At 39.8% G+C, this 25,657-nt stretch overlaps 1 protein-coding gene across 1 annotated transcript in view; it reads left to right on the top strand.

Annotated features, from left to right (window-relative positions):
• Nucleotides 1-25,657, top strand: part of Dcaf1 (DDB1 and CUL4 associated factor 1) — a 108,747-nt gene that overhangs the window by 47,712 nt on the left and 35,378 nt on the right. Inside the window, exons 7-11 of the mRNA XM_008849601.3 lie at nt 14,495-15,004; nt 15,320-15,421; nt 22,253-22,411; nt 23,985-24,164; nt 25,260-25,469. Of these exons, the coding sequence (XP_008847823.1) occupies nt 14,495-15,004; nt 15,320-15,421; nt 22,253-22,411; nt 23,985-24,164; nt 25,260-25,469 (1,161 nt within the window). The remainder of the gene's footprint in view (nt 1-14,494; nt 15,005-15,319; nt 15,422-22,252; nt 22,412-23,984; nt 24,165-25,259; nt 25,470-25,657) is intronic.

Below are 25,657 nucleotides of genomic sequence, written 5' to 3'. Positions count from 1 at the left end.
GTGAAGGGGGCTGTTTCCATGTGCACTTTCTCTGATTGCTTGTTATTGGTATATAGAAAGGCTACAGACTTTTGTAGGTTAATTTTGTACCCTTCCATTTTACTGAACGTGTTAATAATTTCTAGGAGCTTCTGGTGAAATTTTTGGTGTCTCTTAAATATAATATCATATTATCTGCAAAAAGGGATAATTTGATCTGTTCTTTTCCAATTATTACTCCTTTAAATCTGCTCTTGTCTTACTGCTCTTGCAAGAATTTCAAGCACTGTGTTAAAGAGAAGTGCAGATAGCGGACAGCCTTGTCTGGTTTCTAATTTTAATGGGAATGCTTCCAGTTTTTCTCCATTTAGAATGATGTTGGCTGTGGGTTTGTTATACATGGCTTTAATTATGTTGAGGTGTGTTCCCTCCAGTCCAATTCTCTCTAGAACTTTGAACATAAATACATGTTGAATTTTGTCAAAGTTCTTCTCTGCATCTATTGAGATGACCATGTGTTTCTTGTCTTTCAGCCCACTTATATGATTTATGATGTTTATTGACTTATGTATATTAAACCATCCCTGCATCTCTGGAATAAAGCCGACTTGATCATGGTGGATGGTCTTTTTGATATGTGTCTGTATGTGGTTTGCAAGTACCTTGTTGAGAATTTTGACATCGATGCTCATTAAGGATATGGGTCTATAGTTTTATTTTTGGTTGTATCTTTATCTCGCTTTGCTATTAGAGTGATGCTGGCTTCATAAAAGGAATTTGGAAGTTCTCCCTCCACTTCTATGTTTTTGAATAAATTAAGTAGTATTGGATGTAGATCTTCTTTAAATGTCTGATAGAATTCTGCTGTAAATCCATCTGGTCCTGGGCTTTTTTTAGTTGGGAGGTTTTGTATTACTGTTTCAATTTCTTTTTGTGTTATGGGTCTATTTAAGCTGTTGATGTCTTCTTGGTTTAGTTTTGGTGGTTCCCATGCCTTTAGATATCCGTCCATTATAATGTTCTGTATCTTTCTGGTTCTGTTGTGATGTTTCCTCTTTCATCTCTGATTTCGTTGATTTGGAGGTGCTTTTTCTTTCTTTTCTTTAACTGGGCTAGCGGTCTGTCAGTCATGTTTTATCTTTTCAAAGAACCTGCTCTTGGATTTGTTGATTCCTTGTTTTGTTTCCTTTGTTTCAATTTCATTAATTTCTGCCCTGATTTTTGTTATTTCTTCTTGTCTGCTGGGTTTGGGTTTCATTTGTTGTTGTTTCTCAAGTGTCTTGAGTTGCAATGTTAAGTCATTTATTTGTGTTCTTTCCGATTTTTTAAGGTAGGCACTTAGAGCTATAAACTTCCCTCTAAGGACCGCTTTTAGAGTGTCTCAGGTTTTGTTGTGTTGTATTGTCCTTTTCATTTAGTTCCAAGAATACTTTTATTTTTTTCTTAATTTCTCTTTTGACCCATTCATCATTTAGGAGTGTGTTGTTTAATCTCCATGTGTTCATGTGGTGATTAGGGATCCTTCTGGTGTTGAGTGTAAGCTTTATTGCATTGTGGTCTGATAGATTGCATGGAATTATTTTAATCTTTTTGTATTTGTTGAGGTTTGTTTTTTGCCCCAATATGTGGTCGATTTTGGACAAGGTTCCATGGGGTGCTGAGTAGAAAGTGTGTCCTTTGGTGCTTGGGTGGAATACTCGATAGGTATGTGTTAAGTCTATTTGAAATATGGTATTGTTTAATTCAGATGTCTCTCTGTTAACTCTCTGCCCTGTTGACCTATCTAATGGAGACAGTGGGGTATTGATGTCCCCCTACTATTGGTGAGTTGAGATTATTCTGGGTCTTCAAGTCCTGTAGTATTGTTTTTATGAAGTTGTGTGCACCAGAGTTTGGTGAATACATGTTCATGATTGTTATATCTTCTTGATTTATTGTTCCTTTCATCAGAGTGAAGTGGCCCTCTTTATCTCTTCTGATTAGTTTTGGTTTAAGTCTGTTTTGTCAGATATTAGAATTGGTATGCCTGCTTTTTTCTTAGTACAATTTGCTTGGTATATTTTTTTCCATCTTTTCACTTTAAGATAGTGTCTGTCCTTGAATGTGAGATGAGTTTCTTGCAGACAACAAAAAGATGGGTTATGTTTCTTAATCTGTTCACCTTGTCCGTGTCTTTTGCCTGGAGAGTTCAGTCCGTTAATATTTAAAGTTATTAATGAAGGGTGAGTATTGAATCCTGTCATTTTTGTTTGTGATTATATTCTTGATGTAGTTGTACTTTTCCCTAGTTAAACCGTCATTGAATTTCTTTCTGCAACCCCTTGTGTATAGTCATTCCTTTCTTCAGCTCTTTGTATTGCTTCCAAGAACTCTCTGAAGGGCTGGTTTTGTGGACATGAATTCCTTCAGCCTATTTATGTCATGGAAGATTTTTCTTTCCCCTTTGACTATAGTAGACATTTTGGCTGGGTATAGTAATCTGGGTTGGCATCTGTGGTCATTTAACACTGGGAATACTTTGGTCCAGGCTCTTCTGGCTTTCATAGTTTGCACTGAAAAGTCAGCTGTGATCCTAATGGGTTTTCGTTTTTATGTGACTTTTTGTTTTTCTTTTACAGCTTTTAGTATTTAATATGTCTTTGTTTTGTACGTTTAGTATTTTTACTATGATGTGTTGTGGAGAGTTTTCTTTTTTGATCCTGTCTGTTTGGTGTTCTATATGCTTCTTGTATTTGTTGGGCAAGTCTTTCTTTAATTTTGGGAAATTTTCCTCCATGATTCTGTTGAAGATCTGGTCCATGCCATTGTCTTGGAATTCGTCTCCTTCCTGTATGCCTATGATTCATAAGTTTGGTCTTTTTATGGTGTCACACAATTCCTGCATATTCCATCCTTGGATTTCTTAAGTATTTCATAATCTTTGCTTGAGTGGTCTAGTTCGTCCACTTTATCTTCCAGTCTTGATACTCTGTTTTCCATTTCATTCATCCTATTGGTGAGGCTTTCACTTGTCTTTTCTAATTGGCTTAGTAAGTGTTTCACTTCCTTCTTCATTTCCCCCTGAGTATTCTTCAATATTTCTAACTCTTCTGAATTCATTCAGAAGTTTTATCCCTGTCTTCCTTAGTTCTTTGATTTCTTTGTGTGTTCTTTAAAGTCACTGAATTCATGTTTATAATTGTTCTTTTGAGTTCCATGTCCTGCATTAAATCTCTAGGGGGCTCTTATTGTACTATTCTAGAGGACTGTTGGTATCTGATGGGGTATGTTATTTTGTTTTTTCTTGTAATTATTTTTTCTATGTAATTTTGACATGTGAATTCCTTTTGTAGTTTCTGATTCTTTTGTGAGACTCAAACCTTGAAGTTTCTGTCTGCTTCTTTTGGTAAACTTTATGTATCTTTGTGGTTTACTTTTTGGGCATGAAAAGCTGGTTCCTCTAAGCTTCCGATTTTCTCTTTTGATTTTATATTGGAGTCTCCAGATTGCTTTTGTCTTCAGGAGTTCCCACAGAGGCCCAAGTCAGATGAGGATCAGATGCTCTGAGGCTTTCTGCTAGGCCTGGATCTCTCCAGGAAAGATTTTGGCGTCAGGAATTTGGGGGTTGGACTGACCTGGGAGCAGGGCCCAGTAAAGATCCTGGTCTAGGGCAGCTGGTGGCTGTTCCACCCTGTGATTCAAAGGAAGATGGCGGCGGGAAGCGACCCCAAGGGTCCCTGGGGACTGCACTGAGGAGTTGGGTCGGTCTGGATGCAAAGGATCAGGAAGAGAAAAGGTCAGCCCCTGTGTCCCGGAAACAGGCTGTTGGGGTTTGCAGGCCCAGGGAGGTGAGGGAGGTGAGGGCGGGCCCAGGCCTGTAGTGCTCCTGGGTACCAGAGAAGGCATTGGATTGGTGTGAATGCAAAGGATCAGGAAGCAGTGATGGTTTCCCAGTGTCTGCGGTGCCAAGACATGGAATGGGACTGGACCCAGGCTAGGAGGTGAAATGGGCGGTGGTGATGAGTCTGGGGAAGTCAAGGTGAGGAGAGCCCGATCAACTTACCCGGGAGAGAGGCCTGCGGTTCGGAGAGAGCTTTATTATTTTTATTTTATGTGTATGTGTGTATTGCCTGCATGTAAGTAAGTGCACCCATTTCGTGCAATGCCTGTGGAGGCCAGAGAGGCCATCGGATACCCTGGATCTTGAGTTAACAAACAGTTGTTCACTCTCATGTGGGTGCTGGGATTCAAACAGACCTGGTTCTTCTGCAAGAACAACCAGTGTTCTTAACTGCTGACCTGTCTCTCCAGCCCTAGAATGTCGATTTGTTGTATTATAGCTTATGTTGAGGTATTTTCCCTCCAGTCCAATTCCCTTTAGAAGTTTTATCATGAATGGATGCTGAATTTTGTGAAAATTCTTTTCCGCATCTATTGAGATGACAATATGGTTTTTGTCTTTTGAGTTCATTTATATGATTAATGTTTATTGACTTTCTGTATTGAACCATCCTTGCATCTCTGGAATAAAGCCTACTTGATCATAGTGAATGATCTTTTTATGTACATTTGTTTGTGGTTTGCAAGCATTTTGTTGAGATTTTTTGCATCTATGTTCATTAAGGATATGGGTCTATAGTTTTCTTTCTTGGTTGTGTCTTGTCTTGGTTTGAGTATTAGTAATGCTGGCTTCATAGAAGGAACATGGGAGTTCTCTCTCTGTTTTTATCATTTTGAATAATTTAGTGTATTCGTTGGAGGTCTTCTTTAAAGGTCTGGTAGAATTCTGCTGTAAATCCATGTGGGCCTGGGCTTTTTTTAGTTGGGAGGCTTTGTATTGTTTTGATTTCCTTATGTGTTATGGGTCTGTTTAAACTGTTGTTCTCTTCTTGGTTTATCTTTAATGGTTCCCATGATTTTAGATACCCATCCATTTCTTTTAGGTTTTCAAATTTAGTGGAGTATAGGTTTTTAAAGTATTCCCTTATAATGTTGTGGATCTTTTGGGTGTCTGTTGTGGTGTTTCCACTCCTCATCTCTGATTTTGTTGATTTGGATTTGCTCTTTCTTTTGGTTAACTGGGCTAAGGGTCTTTCTTGTTTAAGGTTTCAAAGAACCAACTCTTAGATTCATTGATTCTTTGTATTGTTTTCTTTGTTTCTATTTCATTAATTTCTGCTCTTGATTTTTTTTTTTTTTAAATTTCTTCTCTTGTTCCGGGTATAGTGACGCATACCTTTAATCCCAGCACCTGCGAGGCAGAGGCCAGCGGATCTCTGTGAGTTTAAGGCCAGCCTGGTATACATAGTGAGTTCCAGGACAGCTTGGGCTACAGTGAGACCCTGTCTCAAAAAGACCCCCCCCCCCCAAAAAAAAAATTCTTCTCTTGTGCTGGGTTTGGGCTTCTTTTGTTCTTGCCTTTCCAGAGTCTTTGAGCTACAATGTGAAGCCATTTAGTTTTGCTCTTTCTGATTTTTTTTTAATGTAGGCACTTAGAGCTATAAACTTCCCTCTTAGAAATGCTTTTAAAGTGTCCCAGAAGGTATTGTTGTGTTGTATTGTCCTTTTTGTTGAATTCCAGGAATTCTTTTATTTCTTTCTTAATTTCTCCTTTGACCCACTGATCTTTCAGGAGTGTGTTGTTAAGCTCCATGAGTTTGTGTAGTGACTAGGGCTTTGTGCTGGATAGGTTTAGTGTCAACTTGACACACCTGGGTTGAGGGAGCGTCAGTTTGGGTAATTGCCTTCATTGGACTGGCCTGTGACCCTGTCCATGGGGCACCTTCTTGATTGTTGAGTGATGTGGGAGGGCCCTGTGGGGCCCTGCCCACTGTGGATGGTGCCACCCCTGGGCAGTTGGGCCTATGTTGTATAAGAAAGCAGGCTGAGCTGGGGTCAGGGAGCAAGTCAGTAAGCAGTGATCCTCCATGGCCTGTGCTCCAGCTCCTGATTCCAGGTTCCTCCCCTGAGTTCCTACGTTGGGCTCCCTGATGAACTGTGACCTGGGAGATGTAAGACAAACCCTTTCCTCCCCATGCTGGTAGTGGTTAGAGTGTTTTGTCACAGCAATGGAGAAACAAACTAAGAGAGGCTTCTTCCATTACATTGTGGTCTGATATAATGCATGGAATTATTTCAGTCTTTTTGTATTTGTTGAAGTTTGTTTTGTGCCCTAGTATGTGGTCAATTTTTGAGAAAGTTCCATAGGGTGCTGCATAGAAAGTATATATTTTGGTGTTTGGGTGGAATATTTGGAAGATGTCTGTTAGGTCCATTTGATATATATTATCATTTACTTGAGATGTCTCTCTGTTTATTCTTTGTCTGGTTGACCTAATGGAGACAGTGGGGTATTGAAGTTTCCTCTTGTGCTGGGTAGCTTTAGTATCAACTTGATACACTTGGGTTGAGGGAGCCTCAGTTGGGGAATTGCCTCTACTGGAGTGGCTTGTGCCCATGTCTGAGGGGCATCTTCTTGATGAATGATATGGGAGGGCCCAGCCCACTGTGGGTGGTGCCACCCCTGGGCAGGTGGGCCTTTGTTGCAAAAGAAGGCAGGCTGTGTAGTGGCCAGTAAGCAGTGATCCTACATGGCCTGTGATCCAGTTACTGCTTCCAGGTTCTTGCCCTGAGTTCCTACTTTGTGCTCCATGATGAACTGTGACCTGGGAGATGTAAGACAAATAAACCCTTTCCTCCCCAAGTTGATAGTGGTCAGAGTGTTTTGTCACAGAAATGGAGAATCAAACTAGGACACCTCCTATTACTGAGTTGGGGTTTATCTGTGTCTTAAAGTCTTGCAGTGTTGTTTTTATGAATTTCGGTGTATATATGTTCAGGATTGTAATACCTTTTTTTTTTTTTTTTTTTTTTTTTTTTTTTTTTTTTTGATCTTTTTGAGACAGGGTCTCCCTGTAGCCCCAGCTGTCCTGGAACTCACTATGTAGACCAGGCTGGCCTTGAACTCACTGAGATCTGCCTGTCTCTGCCTCCCAAGTGCTGGGATTAAAGGCGTGTTCTACCATGCCCAACCTTAATATCTTCTTGGTTAATTGTTCCTTTGATCAGAATGAAGTGACCTTCTTTACCTACTGATTAGTTTTAGTTTGCAGTCTATTTTGTCAGATACTAGAATTGCAACCCCTGCTTGTTTCTTAGTGCCATTTGCTCAGAATATACTTTTCCATCCTTTAATTTTAACGTAGTGCCTATCCTTGAAAGTGAGATGGGTTTCTTGCAAATATGGATTTTATTTCTTAATCCATTCAACTAGCCTGTGTCTTTTGACAGCGGAGTTCAGTACATTGATGTTTAAAGTTATTATTGAAGGATGTGTATTAGTTGCCATCATTTTGATTACTGTTTGCATTCTTTGTCTAATTTTGTGTTTCTACAATTATACCTTTAGTTTCTTTTGTTGTTCCTTTCTCCCTTCTTTGCTTTGCTTCAAGTATTCTTTGAAGGGCTGGTTTTGTGGACATGTATTCTTTCAGGCTATTCCTGTCATGGAAGGTTTTTCTTTCCCCCTCAACTATAGTAGACATTTTTGCTGGGTAAAGTATTCTGGGCTGGCATCTATTGTCATTTAGATTCTGGCTTTCATAATTTGCATTGATGTCAGCTATAATTCTGATGGATTTTCCTTTATATGTGAGTTTTTCTTTTGTTGCTTTCAGTGTTCTCTCTTTGTTCTGTATAGTTGTGCAGTTAGTGTTTTTTTTTTTTAATTAATTTAAAAGAATTTTATGTGTATGTGTATGTATTGCCTGCATGTAAGTAAGTGCACCTGTGTCGTGCAGTGCTTGAGGAGGACAGAAGATGCTGTTGGATCCCCTGGAACTGGAGTTATAGATAGTTGTTAGCAGCCATGTGGGTGCTGGGATTACAAACCCGGGTCTTCTGCAAGAACAACCAGTTCTGAGCCATCTCTCCAGCCCCACAATTAGTGTTTTTACTATGATATGTCATGGGAAGTTTCTTTTCTGGTCCTATCTATTTGGTGTTCTATGTGCTTCTTGTATTTGTATGGGGATGTCTTTCCTTAATTTTGGGAACTTCTCTTCTACAATCCTGTTTAAGATCTGAATGATACCATTAACCTGAAATAATTCTTTTTCCTGTATGCGTTATATTAGATTTGATGTTTTCATCATGTCCCACATATCCTGCATTTTTCATTCCTGTATTTAAAAAAAAATTTTATAATCTTTGAGCGGTCCAGTTCTTCAGCTTTATCCTCCAATGTTGATATTCTTTTTTCCACTTCATTCATACTAGTTGTGGGGCTTTCCCGTTGTTTCAAGTTGGCTATTGAGTTTTTCACTTCCTTATTCATTTCAGCCTGAGTTTTCTTTATTATTTCTCTTTTGTGAATTCATTCAGAAGTTTATCCCTATCTTCTTTTAGTTCTTTGTGTGTTCTTTAAATTCGTTGAATCCCTTCATCATGTTTATGATTATTTTTTTAAATTCTGTGCCCTGGGCTATCTCTAGGGGGTTCTCCTTGTAGAACTCTTCTACAGGACCTGTAGAGTTTGGTGGTAGCACAGTGTTTTGGTTTTTGATTTTATTAGTTTTTCATTGTGATTTTGGCATGTGAATTTCTTTTGTGATTCTGCCACGTAAATCAAGTCTTCTTCTGTTGAGTTGAAGTTTGCTTTTGTTTTGTGTTACTGATTTGCTGTGGTTGTTTTCTTATTGGTTATGTAAAGCTGGTTGGTCCAGGGTTTAGGTTCTCTCAGATTTATTTTGGAGGAAACTGATGGCTTCAGATCAGCTACTCAGGAGCTCCAACAGAAGCCCACATCAGGCTCCCGTCAGGTACACTCAGGCTTCCCCCAAACGTTTGGACCCCTACTAGCGGTACTCAGAGTACAATTTGGGAAGTTCCCTAAGGGGAGGCCCAATTATGGCACTCTCAGGCAGTCTGAGTTCTCAGCCACAACACCAGGCAGAGGCCAGATCAGGCACTCTCAGACAGTCTGCAAAGATCTCAGCTCCTACATGAGATGGAGGGCAGATCAGGTGCTCTCAGGACCGTCTGCTGAGATCTCTGGCTGTCTGCCAAGGTCTGAGCCTTACCCTGCCCTAGGACAGAGGTCTGCCCGGGGGCTGTGGAAGGGGCCTCATGTAATCCCAGTTAGGGAGTTTTGGGTATGGTGTGCTTTGGGGAAGCTCACCACCATGTGGAGGCCAGATCCAGGTGTTCTCAGGCAGTCTGCTGAGTTTTCAGCCCCTACACCAGGTGAGACTAGATCGGATACTCTCAGGCAGTCTGAGATCTCAGTCCCTACACCAGATGGAGGCCAGATTAGGCACTCTCCATTTTTATTTTTTTATGTGTATGAGTGTATTACCTGCATGTGTGTAAGTGCACTCATGTTGAGCAATGCCCACGGAGGACAGAAGAGGGTGTCAGATCCCCTGGAACTGGAATTATGGATGGTTGTTAAGCCACCATGTGTGTGCTGGAATTCAAACCCAGGTCTTTTGCAAGAGCAGCCAGTGCTCCTAACCACTGAACCATCTCTGTAGCCCGATTTTACTTCTTTTTTTTACATTGAAAATACCTCTTTTTCATCTTATCAAGGATCGTGACATTGTATACTATATAAAGAACTTTATAATTTCCACGTAGTGCTGTTTTTTCTCTTGTTTACCCTTGTGTTCTGAAAAAAAAATAAATTTTTTTTTTTTGGTATTTTTTTGAGACAGGGTCTCCTTGTAGCCTCAGCTGGCCTGGAACCTGCTATGTAGACTAGGCTGGCCTTGAACTCACAGAGATCCGCCTGTCTGCCTCCTGAGTGCTGGGACTAAAGAAGTGTGCCACCATGCCTGACAGTATTCTGAAAATTTTAAAACATGCAACAAAGTTGAAAGAATTTTAGTGAGTAGTTGAACATGTACTGCTTGAATGGATTCTTTTTTTTTTTTAAGAAGTAGAAATTCATTTAGATTTTTATTATGGCCCCCTCTCCCAAAAGACATAGACCAAGTTGGAGGCTGCCTACTTTTAGTTATTTTGAGACTTGCCTTTTGTGAAGGAAATGAACATCTGGAGGAAATCTCAATCTGTAAAGATGTCTCCTATACCACTAGAAACTTCTTAGGATGAAAAGGGCAAAGATTTAGGGCTGTGCAATGTGCTTCATGGTAACTGCTTTGTGTTAACTAGGCTTCCTACCTATGGCAGATATGGTAGTTAGGGTGAAAATCAGACTCAAAATAATAATTAGATAAATCAACCAAGAAAGAGAAAGACTCTCTTGACTCAGTTCACTTTCTGAATTGAATAAAATTGTTAGAGGTTGAAAAAGTAAATAAGTTTTCAGAAAGATGAATGAGGCTTTAGAAAAATAGATGATTGTAGCTAGGGTCTGTCTGAGTATAACAAGTACTTAGAAACTGCTTTTGCATTGACTCTTTAGTTTGGCAAAAGGCTATTAAAGGCATGAATAAAGCTTCATTGATATCTATGCCTTCATATTGTTCCTATGAGTTTGGGTCAGACCATTGCTTTACTGTCTTGAGTGTGCTAGATTACTTACTAGCTAAGCGGGAAGGAGCTTGTGTGGCTGTTGATACTCTTGTTGCATATGAATAAATACAGTGCATAATATAGAGACTTAGGTGCAAGAAATTGATATACAGATTTTTAGGTTAAAGTAGATAAATTTTTCATTTTGCTCATTCTTTGATCATTTAGTTTTGTTTGATTTGGTTCATAGGTGACCTAGCTGAGGAACATATTTTAAAGTCTTTGTATTACCTTTCTAATAGTCTTAAACAGCAATCTCCCTCTCAAAGTCTTAAAAGTCTACACGCAACCATTTGCCAAACCCTAAATTGTCTGCCTTTGACTGGGAAGATAAGAACTTGAAGAAATGCATGATTGTGAGTATACTAATCAATGGATGGTGACTCAGGACTGGAACCCAGGATGATGGTGGCCAAGAGTGGTGCTGAGGCTCTAATTTTTGGTTAAACCATTACTCATTCAGAACTCAGACTAACTAAAAGGGGCAGGTTGTTAAGTAAAATCTATGGATTTGGACTGGGCAGCTAAACAGGACTCAGCACATCAAGCCAATATAGAGATTAATGACAGGGACTGATGCAGGTGATTATAAGATGCCCTGTGGTCAATTAGTTAGTGACACTGTAGCCAGTTGTTTCCATGTCTTACCTCTGCTTTACTGTATATTTCTTCAGGTAACATTGTTGGTCGAATTCTCAGAAGATCCTCTGATTCTTTTTGTTTTGTTCTTTTTTTCTTTATTTTTATGGGTCTTTTGGCTACTCTAACATTCCCCCCTCTGAAGAGGTAACCCTAAAATCTTTTAAGGATTAGATACAAGCTCCCAAATACTTTCAACGTTTTTGGCCTTTGGAACAGAGTATGTTGCTAAGAGGCCCAAGGACATTTTGACTTTTAGCCAAGAAACTGGCAACTTTTCTTTGGGGTCTTTTTACCCTAACTGCCTAGCCAGTTCCTACCTCTTATTCTTATCACACCATCCTCTGAAGAGATTACCCAAATTGATAGGAAATAGGGATGCAGACTGTTCTTGCTTCTTCCATGCTGATCAGGGACACAGGGTGAGGCATTTGGAGCACCCCATCAGTGAGTCTAAAAGACTCCCAAATTGCATAACTCTTATCTCTAAGGGGAAAAGAAAGTCCTTGAATTGTGAATAGGAGATGTGAAGGAGAAGTAAAGGCAAGAGTAATTAGCATTACAAGTTCTAGACAGGGAACTAGAAAAAAGTCAGAACAGGGCAATTTTCAAATGTTCATATGAGAGTCCATTGGAATTTCTTGACAAGGGCTTCCAAAAGCATCCCTCTGTTGGGTTCCTCCTCATTTTTCTTTTGTCTGCCAAGGCGGGAGTGATGGATTCAGGATTTGCTTTCAGGTATTTTGATAGCTGTTGGAGTGTTTAGAATCAGTGTCAGTTCCCTCTCAAAGGCTTCTAGATGGGGGAGGAAACAAATTTAGCCATCATTTTAGAACAATAGCTGGTTGTTTCCCTTAGCTACAGGTGGGCACTACAGTATTGGAGACCAAGATTTGAAGTCTTACATCTGAGCACCGCTTTCTGGTTAGGAACAAAATCATCAGTGAGAAATAATTGTCTAAATAAAATTTTATATGGACTTAAGCCTAATGTCTGGGAAGTGTAATCCCTTGAATTCTTAACGAAATATACTGATGATTTTACTCTTTGGTTATACTTTCCTTTTGGGTGTTTAAGACCATACAGTTGGCCCAAATAAATCAATTTATTTTTACACTTAAGGTCATTTGAGGATCTGTTCCTCAGGGGTCACATGGGCTTGGAAGGCGCTCCTGGCTCCTTTCTTTTACCAGTTCCATCTATGTGAAGATAAAAGGTCCTACTTGACCATGTCTGGCTTCACTTGAAAGCATGAATAAGATGTTTCCTCTGAGTTGACCCTCCTCTTTGTAGACTGGACACTGGTTCAAGTCCATCTTTTGGGGTCTGTGTCTCCTCCCTGAAGAGGAGGACAGGTGACTCACCACAGTTACAGGACATTTTGAGGGATGCTCCATAGTCCCCTGGAACTTACTTGACCTTGGAGAGCAAGGAGCAAAAACTGTCCTTTAAGTCCTTTTGACCACATTAGTATATTGGCTGTTAAACATCCAATAAGGTTAGTTCCACCAGTCTGGTACTTTTAATTATCATGTGCTATGTAAATAAGGCTTGGGTGAAAAAACAAATATTCTCAGATAAACCTTGGCTAGATACATACTTTGTTCCTTAAACTAGATGACTAAACTATGACCATAGAAATTTTAAGATTATGTGTATATTATTTTTGTCTCATCCTTTATATATCATAACAAACCTAAACAGACCTCCATCACTTGCTTAGGCTTTCTCATCTTTTCTATTTTGGAAAATATCTCCATTTCCATATCACTTTTAACATCTTTTTTTTAAAAAATAATTATGAGCCAGGCGTGGTGGCACACCCTTTAATCCCAGCACTCGGGAGGCAGAGGCAGGAGGATCTCTGTGAGTTCAAGGCCAGCCCGGTCTACATAGTGAGTTCCAGGTCAGCTGGGGCTACAGGGAGACCCTGTCTCAAAAAAAAAAAACCAAAAAAAAAAAAAGAGAGACATAATAGCATTAACAAATAAATTTTCTATCTGTTGTGAGACTTCTTTTCCTGGGGATGCTAAGCAGTGCTTACTCCCTTTTAAGGTTCTCAGTGTCAAGCCCCAATGTTTGATTACAGTTTTACTGGGGAACCAATGAATTTATTGAGCTTACTTACCGAGATAACTAAGGGGGAGTCTTAACATTTTACTATACTTGTTATTTGAGACAGGGTCTCACTGTGTAGTCCTTGCTGGCCTGGAACTTGCTGCATAGTTCAGATTGGCTTTGAAGTCACAGATCTGCTGCCCCTGCCTCCTGAGTGCTGGGATTAAAGGCATGCACTACCATACCTGGTGTAACTATTCTAATTAAAAAATACAATTCAGAGTAAGTTGTAGATACTGTCCTCTCTTTTTTATTATTTATTATTTTTTTTATGTGTATGAGTATATTGCCTTCATGTGTGTAAGTGCAAGGTCAGATATGGGTGTTGGATCCCCTGGAACTGAAGTTTTGGATTATTGTTAGGTGCTGGGAATAGAACCTGGGTCCTCTGCAAGAACAGCCAGTGCTCTTAATCGCTGAGCCATCTATCCAGTCTCATCTACTCTCCTTTCGTTAAAGAAACTAAAGCCATAATACCACCACTCTTTAGTGGTTTTGTGTGTGTGTTTTTTTAAGTTGGCTTCTTGCTGTGTAGTCCAGGTTGGCCTTGAACTCAGAATGTAGCTCAGGCTGACCTCAAATTTCCAGTAATCCTTCTGCCTCAGCCTCAGTGCCAGAGTTGTAGGCATATATCATTACACCAACTCAACGTACTACCACTTTTAGTATTGGCACCAAATGTAAGCACTTAAAAAATTTAAAAAGGCAATCCTAAAAAATAGATTGTAATTATGTGTCATAAAACATATAGTAGATAAGTTTTAGAAATGTTCAGTTTTGATTTTTAAAGGCCCTTAAAAATATCCATGAATAAATCTAGTTTCTTCCTCTTCAGGTGTGATGGATAGTCCAGTCTGCCTTGCAGCAGTTGTGAATAATGTGTTTTGTGTGCAGATCTTCTGGTCTCAGTTCTCTGAAAAACTTGGGAAACAAGATGTTTAGCCATAGCGTATTTCATCAACTTATAGGCATCAAATCAACATATTTATCAAATCTTTACTGTTACCAGGCATTGGGCTGACTGCATAAGTATCTAGTTCTCCTAAAGTGAGAGCAAGAATTATTTTAACAAGCTGGATGTGGTAGCATATACGTACAGCCCTTAGCATTTGAGTGGTGAAGGCAGGAGTGAGAATCTATCTCACAAAACAAAATAAATAAAAGAAAAAAATATTTAATAAGAATTATGTAAATTAAGATTAGTCAGAGAGACAACCACTTTCACTCAAATATTTGTTGGTAGGTGGCGATAGTCCTTCGAAGACTGAGGGAACTACAGCTTCAAGAAGTGGCTTTGAGGCAGGAAAGTAAGCGTCCTAGTCCACGGAAGCTCTCTTCTGAACCCCTTTTGCCCCTGGATGAGGAAGCTGTGGATATGGACTATGGTGATATGGCAGTAGATGTAGTGGATGGAGAACAAGAAGCTTCTAGAGATATGGAGATATCTTTTCGTCTTGATTCAAGTCACAAGACCAGTAGCAGAGTGAACTCAACAACCAAACCCGAGGAAGGAGGATTGAAGAAAAACAAGTCAGCAAAACATGGTGACAGAGAGAACTTTAGGAAAGCGAAGCAAAAGTTGGGTTTCTCATCTTCTGACCCAGATCGTGTGTTTGTTGAACTGTCTAATAGCAGCTGGTCAGAAATGTCCCCCTGGGTGATTGGCACCAACTATACCCTTTATCCTATGACTCCTGCTATTGAGCAGCGACTTATTCTCCAGTATTTGACCCCTTTAGGAGAGTATCAGGAGGTAAGTTATTGAGATAAGGTACTATTCACATTTTGGGACTGTGATAATTATTGTTTTTTCTGGGGTGTTTTATGATTGTATCTTAGCTGACATGTTCTTCACTCCACTCCAGAAAGATCTTCATTTCAAACTAATAAGGTTATACAGGTCTCTTTTGATAAAGGTTGGAGTTTGATCAAAATGTGTTCATATAAACACATGGCATGTAAACATTTGAACATATTCATTTTTTTAGTATTCTGCCTTCATAAAATATAATAGGGAATGTGAAAGTTAAATACAAAAGTTAAGACTTACTTTTGGTCCTCATTTCAGTTACTTCCCATATTCATGCAACTTGGATCACGAGAGTTGATGATGTTTTATATTGATCTGAAACAGACTAATGATGTCTTACTTACATTTGAAGCACTGAAGGTAAAGTTCTTTAAAATGTTAAGTCACTGAGCATTTTATTGGTACTAATGCTTTTTAAAAAATATTTTCTTTTTTTATGTGTATGAGTGTATTGTCTACATGTATGTAAGTGCATCCATGTTGTGCAGTGCCCATGGAGGTCAGAAGAGGGCGCTGGATTCCTCTGGAACTAGAGTTATAGACAGTTGTTAGCCGCCATGTGGGCGTTGGGAATTGAACCCTGAGTCCTCTGCAAGAGCAGCCTGTGGTCTTAACTGCTGAGTCATCTTACCAGTCCCTGGTACTAATATTTTATGAAACTGTGATGTTCAGTATAGTTGCTACACTGGGTCCTGGCCAGCCATATATATGCTTTTTCAGCACTTGAAAATACAGATCGTGCCCCTGAGGAACTGATATTTTATTTTTTTGACAGGATCTCAGTCTATAGCACAGGCTGACTTGGAGTTCACTGTGTAGCTCAGGTTGACTTCATACTTGCAGCAATCCTCTTGCCTTGGCCTATATGGTTCTGAGATTACATTTGTGAGTCACCACACACCTGGCTTTGAATTTTTTTCTTTTTTTGGTCTTTTTGCGACAAAGTCTCCCTGTAGCCCCAGCTGGTCTGGAATTCACTACGTAGACCAAACTGGCCTCTAACACACAGAGATCCACCTGCCTCTGCCTCCCAAAGTGCTGGGATTAAAGATGTGCATCACCAAGCCCCTCCTGGCTTTGAATTTTTAATTTTAGTTTAATTAGCCCATGCCACTAGTGTCTACTGCATCTGAACAGTACAGTTACAGAGTATGTTGAAGTGGACTCAGAAGAGTAAATTTCCCTTTCAGTATTCAGAAAATTTAAGTTTGAATGAGGTCAGACAGAGTTGAGAGTAATATGTGAGATGTAAAGAGTGTGTGTGTGCGCGTATGCATGCAAGTAAGTAAGGGGCGCACTCAATGTTTATACCCTAAACAGTGGAATGAAACTGTCAATCAGAGTTGTGTCTGGTGGCCCAGAGATAGAGATTTCCAATGTAACATTTAGTTCTGAACAGGATGCAATAGAAGGAAAGGATCAGAACATTTGCTATCTCTTTAGAATTATAAATGGTGTCATTATCCAACTGTTTCTATTAAAAGTTGCATGAGGAACAAAAGATAATAAAATAACGTATGAACGGGGGGGGGGGGGGGAGAAAGAAATCTCAAATCGTCCTTAAAGAAAAACAAATTTGGGTCGAGATGGCTCAGTGGTGAAGAGTGCTTACCTGCTGTTCCAGAGGACTGGAGATCAGTTCTCAGCATTCACGTTGGGTGGCTCACAAATGCCACTAACTCTAGCTCCAGGGGATCTAATACCCTCTTCTGACCTTGATGGGTATCTGCACATACATGGCATGCATTCACAAAGACATACATATAGACATAAGTAAAAATTAATTAAAAGAAAAATTATAGAAAGCTGGGCAGATCATTTTGTTCAAAAGGAAGACTCAGTAGCATAATTGAAGGAACAGATGGTGAGTTACATAGAAATAAATGGGTTAAAAAAGAATGGAGGCTAGGCATGGTGGCGACATCTTTAATCCCAGTACTCAGGAGGCAGAGGCAGGAGAATCTCTATGAGTTCAAGGTCAGCCTTGTTTACATAAGAGTTCCAGGCCAGTGGGGGCTACATAGTGAAACCTGGTGTCAAAAAAAAGGGGAAACTATATTTTATTATTTTATATAGACATACATTATGACAAAAGAAAACAGAATCTGCTCACAGAGTGAAATTAACCAAATAGAATTCAATTCTTGATAAATGTTATGCCTGCTGATTCTGTGTTCCTATCTGCCTTTGTAGCAGTGAAATTGTCACAGTGGTGGTAGTATGGTAGTGACATGAGAAGACCATTCATGAGGCCTGTGTTACAGGAAACGCACATGTTTTTCAAGAATTGATAGAAGAGTGATAGAGGCTTGTGTGACAAAGGATAACGAAGAGGTTTGAATTTTGTGTTAGGGTTAGTTCAGCTCTAAGTGTTGAGAGAACTTCTGAAGAGGGTGTGTGCCTATTGTTTGTAACATTGACCTTGGCAAAAATCTATTCAAGTATAAAAGTATTTAATTGCAAATCTGTGTTGTCTGTTCCTGGAAACAGGAAGGGGGAGCTCTAGCTCTCTTGAAGCCCTGCCCATGTGAACCCAGGTTCAGAATTATCAAGAAGCCTCCAGCCTGTACTGTATTCCCTGACCTTAAAATGGTGTAGGAAATCATTCTACCTTGTGAGACTAGTGGGAATTGAACAAGAAATTAACAAAACTTATATGATAAAATTTTAACTGGGTGTGATGGTGCTCCCCTGTAATCTTAACACTTGGGAGGCCTTGAACTCCTGCATGGTGGAAGAAGGGAACCGATTCTTGCAAGTTGGCTTTTGACCTTCACACATACTCAGTGGCCATATGCCGGGGACTCAAACCTTCGACCCCTGGTGAGGTGAGGATTGGGGATGAGTAAGCATGCCGTTCGCCAGCCCATGTCACCCCTATTACCCAGGGACACTCAGACGCAACAGGGAGTCTTAGTCAGGCAGAGACTCATTTATTCCAAGTGTTCCAAAGCTTATAAAGGCACCTGGAACTCCCCCCTACCCCCTGAGGGTGTATCTTAAGGATGGTCACGCGCTGATCACCTCAGGAGTGGGGAAGTATTCTTCAGACTTTTAAAGCAAGCCAGGCTGCGCCCCCAGTAACTTCCTTTCGGACCTATGCAAGGTGGGGCCTTTAGGTCCCCACAGCCATACATGAGCATGCACACACATACACACACAAATGTAATAGATATTTTAAAAAGATAAAAATTTAGGGGCTGGAGCGATGGCTCAGCGGTTAAGAACACTGGGTGTTCTTGCAGAAGACCCGGGTTTATCCCAGCACCCACATGGCGGCTAACAACTGTCCCTAATTCCAGTTCCAGGGGATCCAACATCCTCTTCTGTCTTCCGTGGGCATTGCACGACACGGATGCACTTACCTACATGCAGATAATACATGCATACACATAAAATAAAAAAAGAAAGATAAAAATTTAAAGGCCTAGATTGCTTAGTGGTTAAGAACACTATTGTTCTTGCAGAAGACCTGAGTTCAATTGCCAGCACCCACACGGATACTCACAACTACCTGTAACTCCAGTTCCAGGGAATCAGGTGCCTCCATAGGCACATCCCATACATACAGACAAAAACTCATGCACATAAAAATAAGTAAATCTTTTAAAAAAGATGGGCTGAAGAGATGGCTCAGTGGTTGAGTGTATACTGCTCTTGCCGAGGATCTCAGTTTGGTTCCCAGCACCCTCATCAGGCAGCTCATAGCAACTTATAATTCCAGTTGTAGGGAATCCAGTGGGCCTGTCTGCCATGGACACCTGCACTCACATTACCACACACTGACACATACATACACACATACACAGTTTAAAATTTAAAAAATTCTTACTTTTTTAAATTAATTTTTTTAAATAATTTATTATTTTTATTTTATGTGTATGCATGTATTGCCTCCATGTAGGTAAGTGCATCTGTGTCGTGCAATGCCCATGGAAGACAGAAGAGGATGTCGGATCCCCTGGAACTGGAGTTATGGACAGTTATTAGCTGCCATGTGGGTGCTGGGATTCGAACTTGGGTCTTCCGCAAGAACAGCCAGTGTTCTTAACTGCCGAGCCATCTCTCCAACCCCTAATACTTTTAAATTAAAGAATTTTTAATTATTTTTTAAAAATTTTTATTATTTTTATTTTACGTGTATGTGTGTATTGCCTGCATGTAGGTAAGTGTACCCATGTGTGCAATGCCTGTGGAGGTCAGAAGAGGCTGTTGGATCCCCTGGGACTGGAGTTACAGTTGTTAGCTGCCATGTGGGTGCTGGGATTCGAACCCGGGTCTTCTGCAAGAACAGTGTTCTTAACCGCTGAGCCATCTCTCCAGCTCCAGAATTTTTAATTCTTTAAAATTAAAAAATTTTTACATGTATGACTGTTTTGCCCGCATGTATGTAAGTGCACCCAGGTTATGCAAAGCTTGCAGATGCTGCCAGATCCCTTGAAACTAGAGATATAAACAGTTGGTAGCTGCTGTATGGGTGCTGGGAACTGAACCCAGGACCTTTGGAAGAGCACCAGTGGCCTTAACTACTGAGCCATCCCTCTAGACTCCAAAACCAGTCTTTTTAAAAATGCATTCTGATTAGTTGAAAAGGTTATTAAGCGAGAAATAGGTGGCGGGCTAGCACTAGATTGTGAATTATTTGAGACTGATTGCTGCTGAGTGAAGGAGAGTATGACTTACATACAACCACTGGATGGGTTGACTAGACTCCAGTGGACACATTTATACTGAAAGACATTCGGGTACAAACACCTGAATGAATAGGACTCAGCACGTATGGCAGAGTGGATAGAGTGGTGGGGGGATATGAGGAGGCATGGATGGGGGAGGGGGGTCTGGATTTGAGTGGGAAATGTTGTATGAAATTTAAAAAGCTCAATAAATAAATAGATTGTTATTAAGGGGACTGGAGAGATGACTCAGTGGTTAAGAGCATTGGTTAGTCTTGCAGAGGGCCTGGGTTCAGTTCCCACCACCTACATAGCTACTAACACCACTCCTTAACTACAGTTCCAGGGGAGGTCCTCTGAGGGCATTACATGACACTGGTGTATTTACATATATGCAAGCAATACACTCATACACATAAAATAAAAATAAAATAAAATAAATTGTTCTTTGAGACAGGTGTGGTAGTGCATGCCATTAATCCCAGCACTCTTCAGAGGTAGGGAATCTCTGAGTTCAAGGTCAGTCTGGTCTACATAGTGAGCTCTAGGTCAGCTGAGGCTATAGGGAGACCCTGTCTCAAAAAGACAACAACAACAAAAAGATGGTTCTTTGTAATTAATTCCAGTACTTGGGAAGTAGAGGCAGGGGAATTGAGAGTTTTTGAGACCTTGTTTAAAAAAAAGATTAAAAAAAAAATCTTTGTGGATACAATGAGGATCAATTTAAAAGAGGCAAAATTTGGGGCTGGAGAGATAGCTCAATGGTTAAGAACACTGGTTGTTCTTGCAGATGACCCGGGTTCAGATCCCAGCACCCACATGGCAGCTAACAACTGTCCCTAACTCCAGTTCCAGGGGGATCCGACAGCCTCGTCTGTCCTCTGAGGGCATTGTACGACCCAGGTGCACTTACCTACATGCAGGCAGTACACACATATACATAAAATAAAAATAATAAAATATGAAAAAACGTTAAAAAAATAAAAGAGGCAAAATTTTGGCCGTCATTAATTTAGTGACTGAACCAGGATTAGAACACTGAGCTGATTATGTTCAAAGAATTAAATTGAGAAAGTTAGCGGATGTCTTTAGGAAAGTCGTTGTGCTAATAAAATGATTATAAAATTGTGACATTACTATATAGCATGTTTATTACCTTTTATGTGTGTGTATGGGGAGGGGTGGTACTGGAAATTAAACCTAGGGCCATGAGACTGTTAGGCAAGCACTCTACCAGGGAGCTGTACCCTCCAGCCCTTTTAATTTTTTTTTTTTTTTTAATTTTGAGACAGGGTCATAGGAAGTTCCCTAGATTGACCTTGAACTTGTGATTCTTCTGCCTCAGCCTCCTGAGTGGCTGGGGTTATAGGCATGTGCCACCACACCTAGCTCATTTGCTGTTTGTTTGTTTGGTCCCCCCCACCACCCTTTTTTGTATTTTAATGGAGGAAGAGTTTGTTTTGGCTTAAGGTTGAGGGGATACAGTCTGTCATGTAGGGGAAGGCAAGGCACAGTAGCAAGCATGTATCCTCCATGGTAGCAGGAATATAAGGTTGGAACTTTTTACCTCTTCACATCTTGGCAGGATAAGAAATAGAGGAATTTTTTTTTTTTTTAAAGAGAAAAGAGAAAACAGGTTTCTTATGAACGCTGTAAGAGGCGCAGGTTGGGCAGTAACAAGTACCACATGCAGCTCCATTTCTTGTTTTTAATAAATGCATAAAATCCTTTGTGCTTTTTTTTAAAAAAAATTTATTATTTTTATTTTATGTGTATGAGTGTATTGCCTGTATGTATGTATGTGAGTGAGTGCACCCGTGTCGTGCAGTGCCACGGAGGTCAGAAGAGAGCTTCAGATTCCCCTGGAATTGGAGTTAAGGATGGTTCGTAGCCACCATGTGGGTGCTGGAAATAAAACCCGGGTCCTCTGCAAGAGCAGTCAGTGCTCTTATCTGCTGAGCCATCTCTCCAGCCCCCATGTGCCTTTTTTTTTTTTCTTTACGTGCATAAAATCCTTTGTGCTGGGGATGTAGCTCATTGGAGTAAAGTGCATGCTGAACAGGGCCTTGGATTCTATTCTAACCCTTTCCCTCTATGCTCCCAAATTCCCCAAAGACAGAAACCTTTGATATTAGGGAGGAAAAGAGGAATATTGTAGAATTTTATGCCTTTCTTTTCCTTTACTTTTCCAATTCCTTGCCTTTCTTTTCTGCTTTTCCTTTCCTTTCATGAGAGGATGGTTCTCTCTCTTTTTTTTTTTTTTTTTTTTTTTTTTTTAAAAAAAAAAAAAAAAAAAAAAAAAAAAAGAGGACGATAAATCTTTCACTGTGATATATCAAAATAATTTTTTTCCTGCCTCTGCCTCCCGAGTGCTGGGATTAAAGGCGTGCGCGACCACACCTGGCCCATGAGAAGATGGTTCTTTTCTTAAAGAACTCTTATAGCAGCTTAATATTATGTTAAGAGATTAATGAATCTTTTTACATTATTCCATGATAACATGTTTCTCATTTTTTAGCACCTAGCATCTCTCCTGCTCCATAACAAATTTGCCACAGAATTTGTTGCACATGGTGGAGTACAGAAATTACTGGAAATTCCTCGTCCTTCTATGGCTGCAACTGGTGTGTCCATGTGCTTGTATTACCTGTCCTACAATCAGGATGCTATGGAAAGAGTAAGTCTAGTCCATTCAGTGTATGACAATGGGATTTGATAGTGACCAGCTCTTTAAAACAGCACATTTGAGCTGGGCATGGTGGCACACACCTGTAGTCCCAGCACTTGGGAGGCAGAGGCAGGCGGATCTCTGAGTTCAAGGCCAGCCTGGTCTACATAGTGAGTTCCAGGCCAGCTGGAACCCTGCAGGGAGACCCTGCTTCAAAAAGACAGGAAAAAAAAAAAAAGCACATTCACAGAACAGCATTTGGATAATAAGAAATGAATAAAGGCCTAAAATCTAATGAAAGATATGAGGAACATGAATGTGTAGTCTTCATAAAGCATTCTAAGATGTAAAATTGTTTAAAAAAGTTTCTGAAATTTTTGAACTCTACTGAGAATGTGCAGGACAGATGTTATACAAACTTTACTTGTTTTTCTGCCCTTTCTGTGGTATTAAGATTAGTTGCCAGGCACTTCTATATATCTCAGTAGAGTTACATTTTTAAGTCAATTTGTTGTAAAAAAAAAACAGGTAATATTTTGTATATATTAAATAATTTGTAATGGAAATAGTAAAATTGTGCCAGCTGTTCTGGTGTCTGAGTCTTTTGTTTTCCTATTAAGTCTTACATGTTTAGTAATTAAAAAAAAAAAAAAAGTGTGAGTTGTACATTTGAAAGGTGATCGTCCCCCAGGTTATCTCTAGGGGAAGGCTCATCATTTCTGTACCAGGAAAATTTTTCTAATATTTTATCTAGTATGACTTTTTTTGTAAAACTGGTAATCTTGTCTTTTGTTGTCTTTGCTTGTTTATTAAGATAATCAACTGTAGTTAAAAAAGACGTTGAGGTTCAACATTATGCAAACATTAGACTTGGAGGTATCTTTTTCTTTTTTTGATCTTTTTGAGACAGGGTCTTCCTGTAGCCCCAGCTGGCCTGGAACTCACTATGTAGACCAGGCTGGCCTTGAGCTCACAGAGATTCCCCTGCCTCTGCCTCCCAAGTGCTGGGATTAAAGGTGTGCACCACCATGCCTGGCTGAAAATATTAGTACTTTTTGTGAAGAATAAATTATGTGTGTGTACAAAGTTAATTATGACAGAAATATAGAAAAAGGTGTCAAGTAAACCGAGGGAATGCTTAATAATTGTTTAGCCCATAGGAGACAGGAGACAGGTACATGAAAGAATCAGTGAATCAGCAAATAGTAAACTTGAAGACTTAGTATCACTAGGCTCAGCCACTTTTATTATCTTGGGGAATGCCCATTTCTCTGAGCCACTTAACATGTGTGAAGCAAGATGCTAGTATTTTATGGAACTGAGCCATTTGGGAGCATTAAATGATGTATTTGTTGGTACTCAGAAAGTATAGATTGAACTTAAATTTATCTAAATTTAGGTAGTTTTCAGATTTGAAATGGATTTATATTCTAGATTTCAGTTGTAACTTAAAGAATGACTTGACTTAGAATGATTATTATATTCTATAAATATACCTATCAATATTGGGGAATTTTTCATATTTTTCCAAGAAACCTTTGCCCAAAATTTAAAAAATTACATAATTTTTAAATTTTTGCAGGTGTGCATGCATCCCCACAATGTTCTGTCTGATGTGGTGAACTATACCCTGTGGTTAATGGAGTGTTCTCATGCTTCGGGATGCTGCCATGCTACCATGTTTTTCTCAATTTGCTTCTCATTTCGGGCTGTTTTGGAGCTCTTTGATCGCTATGATGGTCTTCGTCGTCTGGTGAACTTGGTGAGATTCTTTACTGGTTCTTGTTCTAGGTGTAGGGGTCTTACTTGTTTTGGCTGTCCTATAGGACACCACATCAAAGAGAGAACCTTTTGTTTTTCTTTTGGTTGTTGAGAGAAGGTCTCTTGTAGCCCAATCTAGCCTTGAATTAGCTGAATAACCAAGCATGACCTTGAATTACTGACTCTCCTGCCTCTACCTCCCAAGTGCTAGAGTCAGATGTGTGTCACTGCACCCAGCTGGGAGGAAGTTTCTAATTGGAGTTTGGGGCATTCTTTGTATAAATTCTTTTTTCTCCCTTTATTTACAAGTTTCTCTCCTCCTACCCTCCTCTCTCTCGAGGCTGAGGATTTAACTCAGGGCTTCATGCATGTATTCTACTACTGGGTTGACTCACTGGGCCATTGTAGCCTTGAATTTATATTGATTTTCCTGCCTCTGTCTCTTAAGTGTTGGGATTGCAGGTGTGGGCTACCACATACCACACCTGATTAATCTTGATTTATTTATTTATTTATTTATTTATTTATTTATTTATTTATTTATTATTTTTTGGTCTTTTTGAGTCAGGGCTTCCCTCTCCCTGTATCTCCTGCTGGCATGGAATTTGCTATGTAGACCAAGTTGGCCTTGAACTCACAGAGATCCACTAGCTTCTGCCTCCCAAGTACTGGTATTAAACGTGTGGCTACATCTGGGTGGTCTTGATCTTTTCAAAAAGCAACAACTTTATGCTCATGTACTTTTCTTTTTCTTTTTGATTTGTAAGACATTGTTTCTCTTTGTAGTACTTGTTAGCCTCAAACTTGCTTTATAATCCTGGCTGGCTGGAACTTGCTATTTTCCTGCCTTAGTCTCTTAAGTGCTAGACAGCAAGGGTGTACCACTGTGCCCAATCCCTTGTATTTATTTTAACATGGCTAAAAGCTGTGATTTTCTCTATTTCCTAAGACTGTTAGCATGTGGTATATATGGTTATATTTTGATATTTGTCAATATTATCGAACATGAGCATTTACCAAACTTTTTGTTATCCTTTTTTTCTCTTCCTGTGTCTTTCCCTATCTCCTTCACAATCTTGAACCTGTTCACTAATAGATCAGTACTTTGGAAATTTTGAATTTAGAAGACCAGGGTGCGCTTTTGAGTGATGATGAAATATTTGCTAGCCGCCAAACAGGGAAACATACCTGCATGGCCTTGCGCAAGTATTTTGAGGCTCACCTGGCCATTAAATTGGAACAAGTCAAGCAGTCACTTCAGAGGACTGAGGGTGGCATTCTTGTTCACCCTCAACCTCCCTACAAGGTAAGAGGATATAGTCATATTTTTTGTGTGCTAGAGATCAAACCCAGGTTCTCATACAATGCTAGAGAAGTGCTGTATGACTAAACTACATCCCCGCCTCAGGACACTACCTGTAGCATCTTCAGCTTTGAAACTCACGTTCAGACCAGTGGTCTCTGTAAGATACACAGTTTCTGATTTTTTTTTTT

This window comes from Nannospalax galili, unplaced genomic scaffold (genome assembly GCF_000622305.1).
Source record: "Nannospalax galili isolate Female #2095 unplaced genomic scaffold, S.galili_v1.0 scaffold851, whole genome shotgun sequence".
Classification (NCBI taxonomy): Eukaryota; Metazoa; Chordata; class Mammalia; order Rodentia; family Spalacidae; genus Nannospalax; species Nannospalax galili.
Note: the sequence above shows the minus strand (reverse complement) of the source record. Positions and strands in the feature narration are given on the sequence as shown.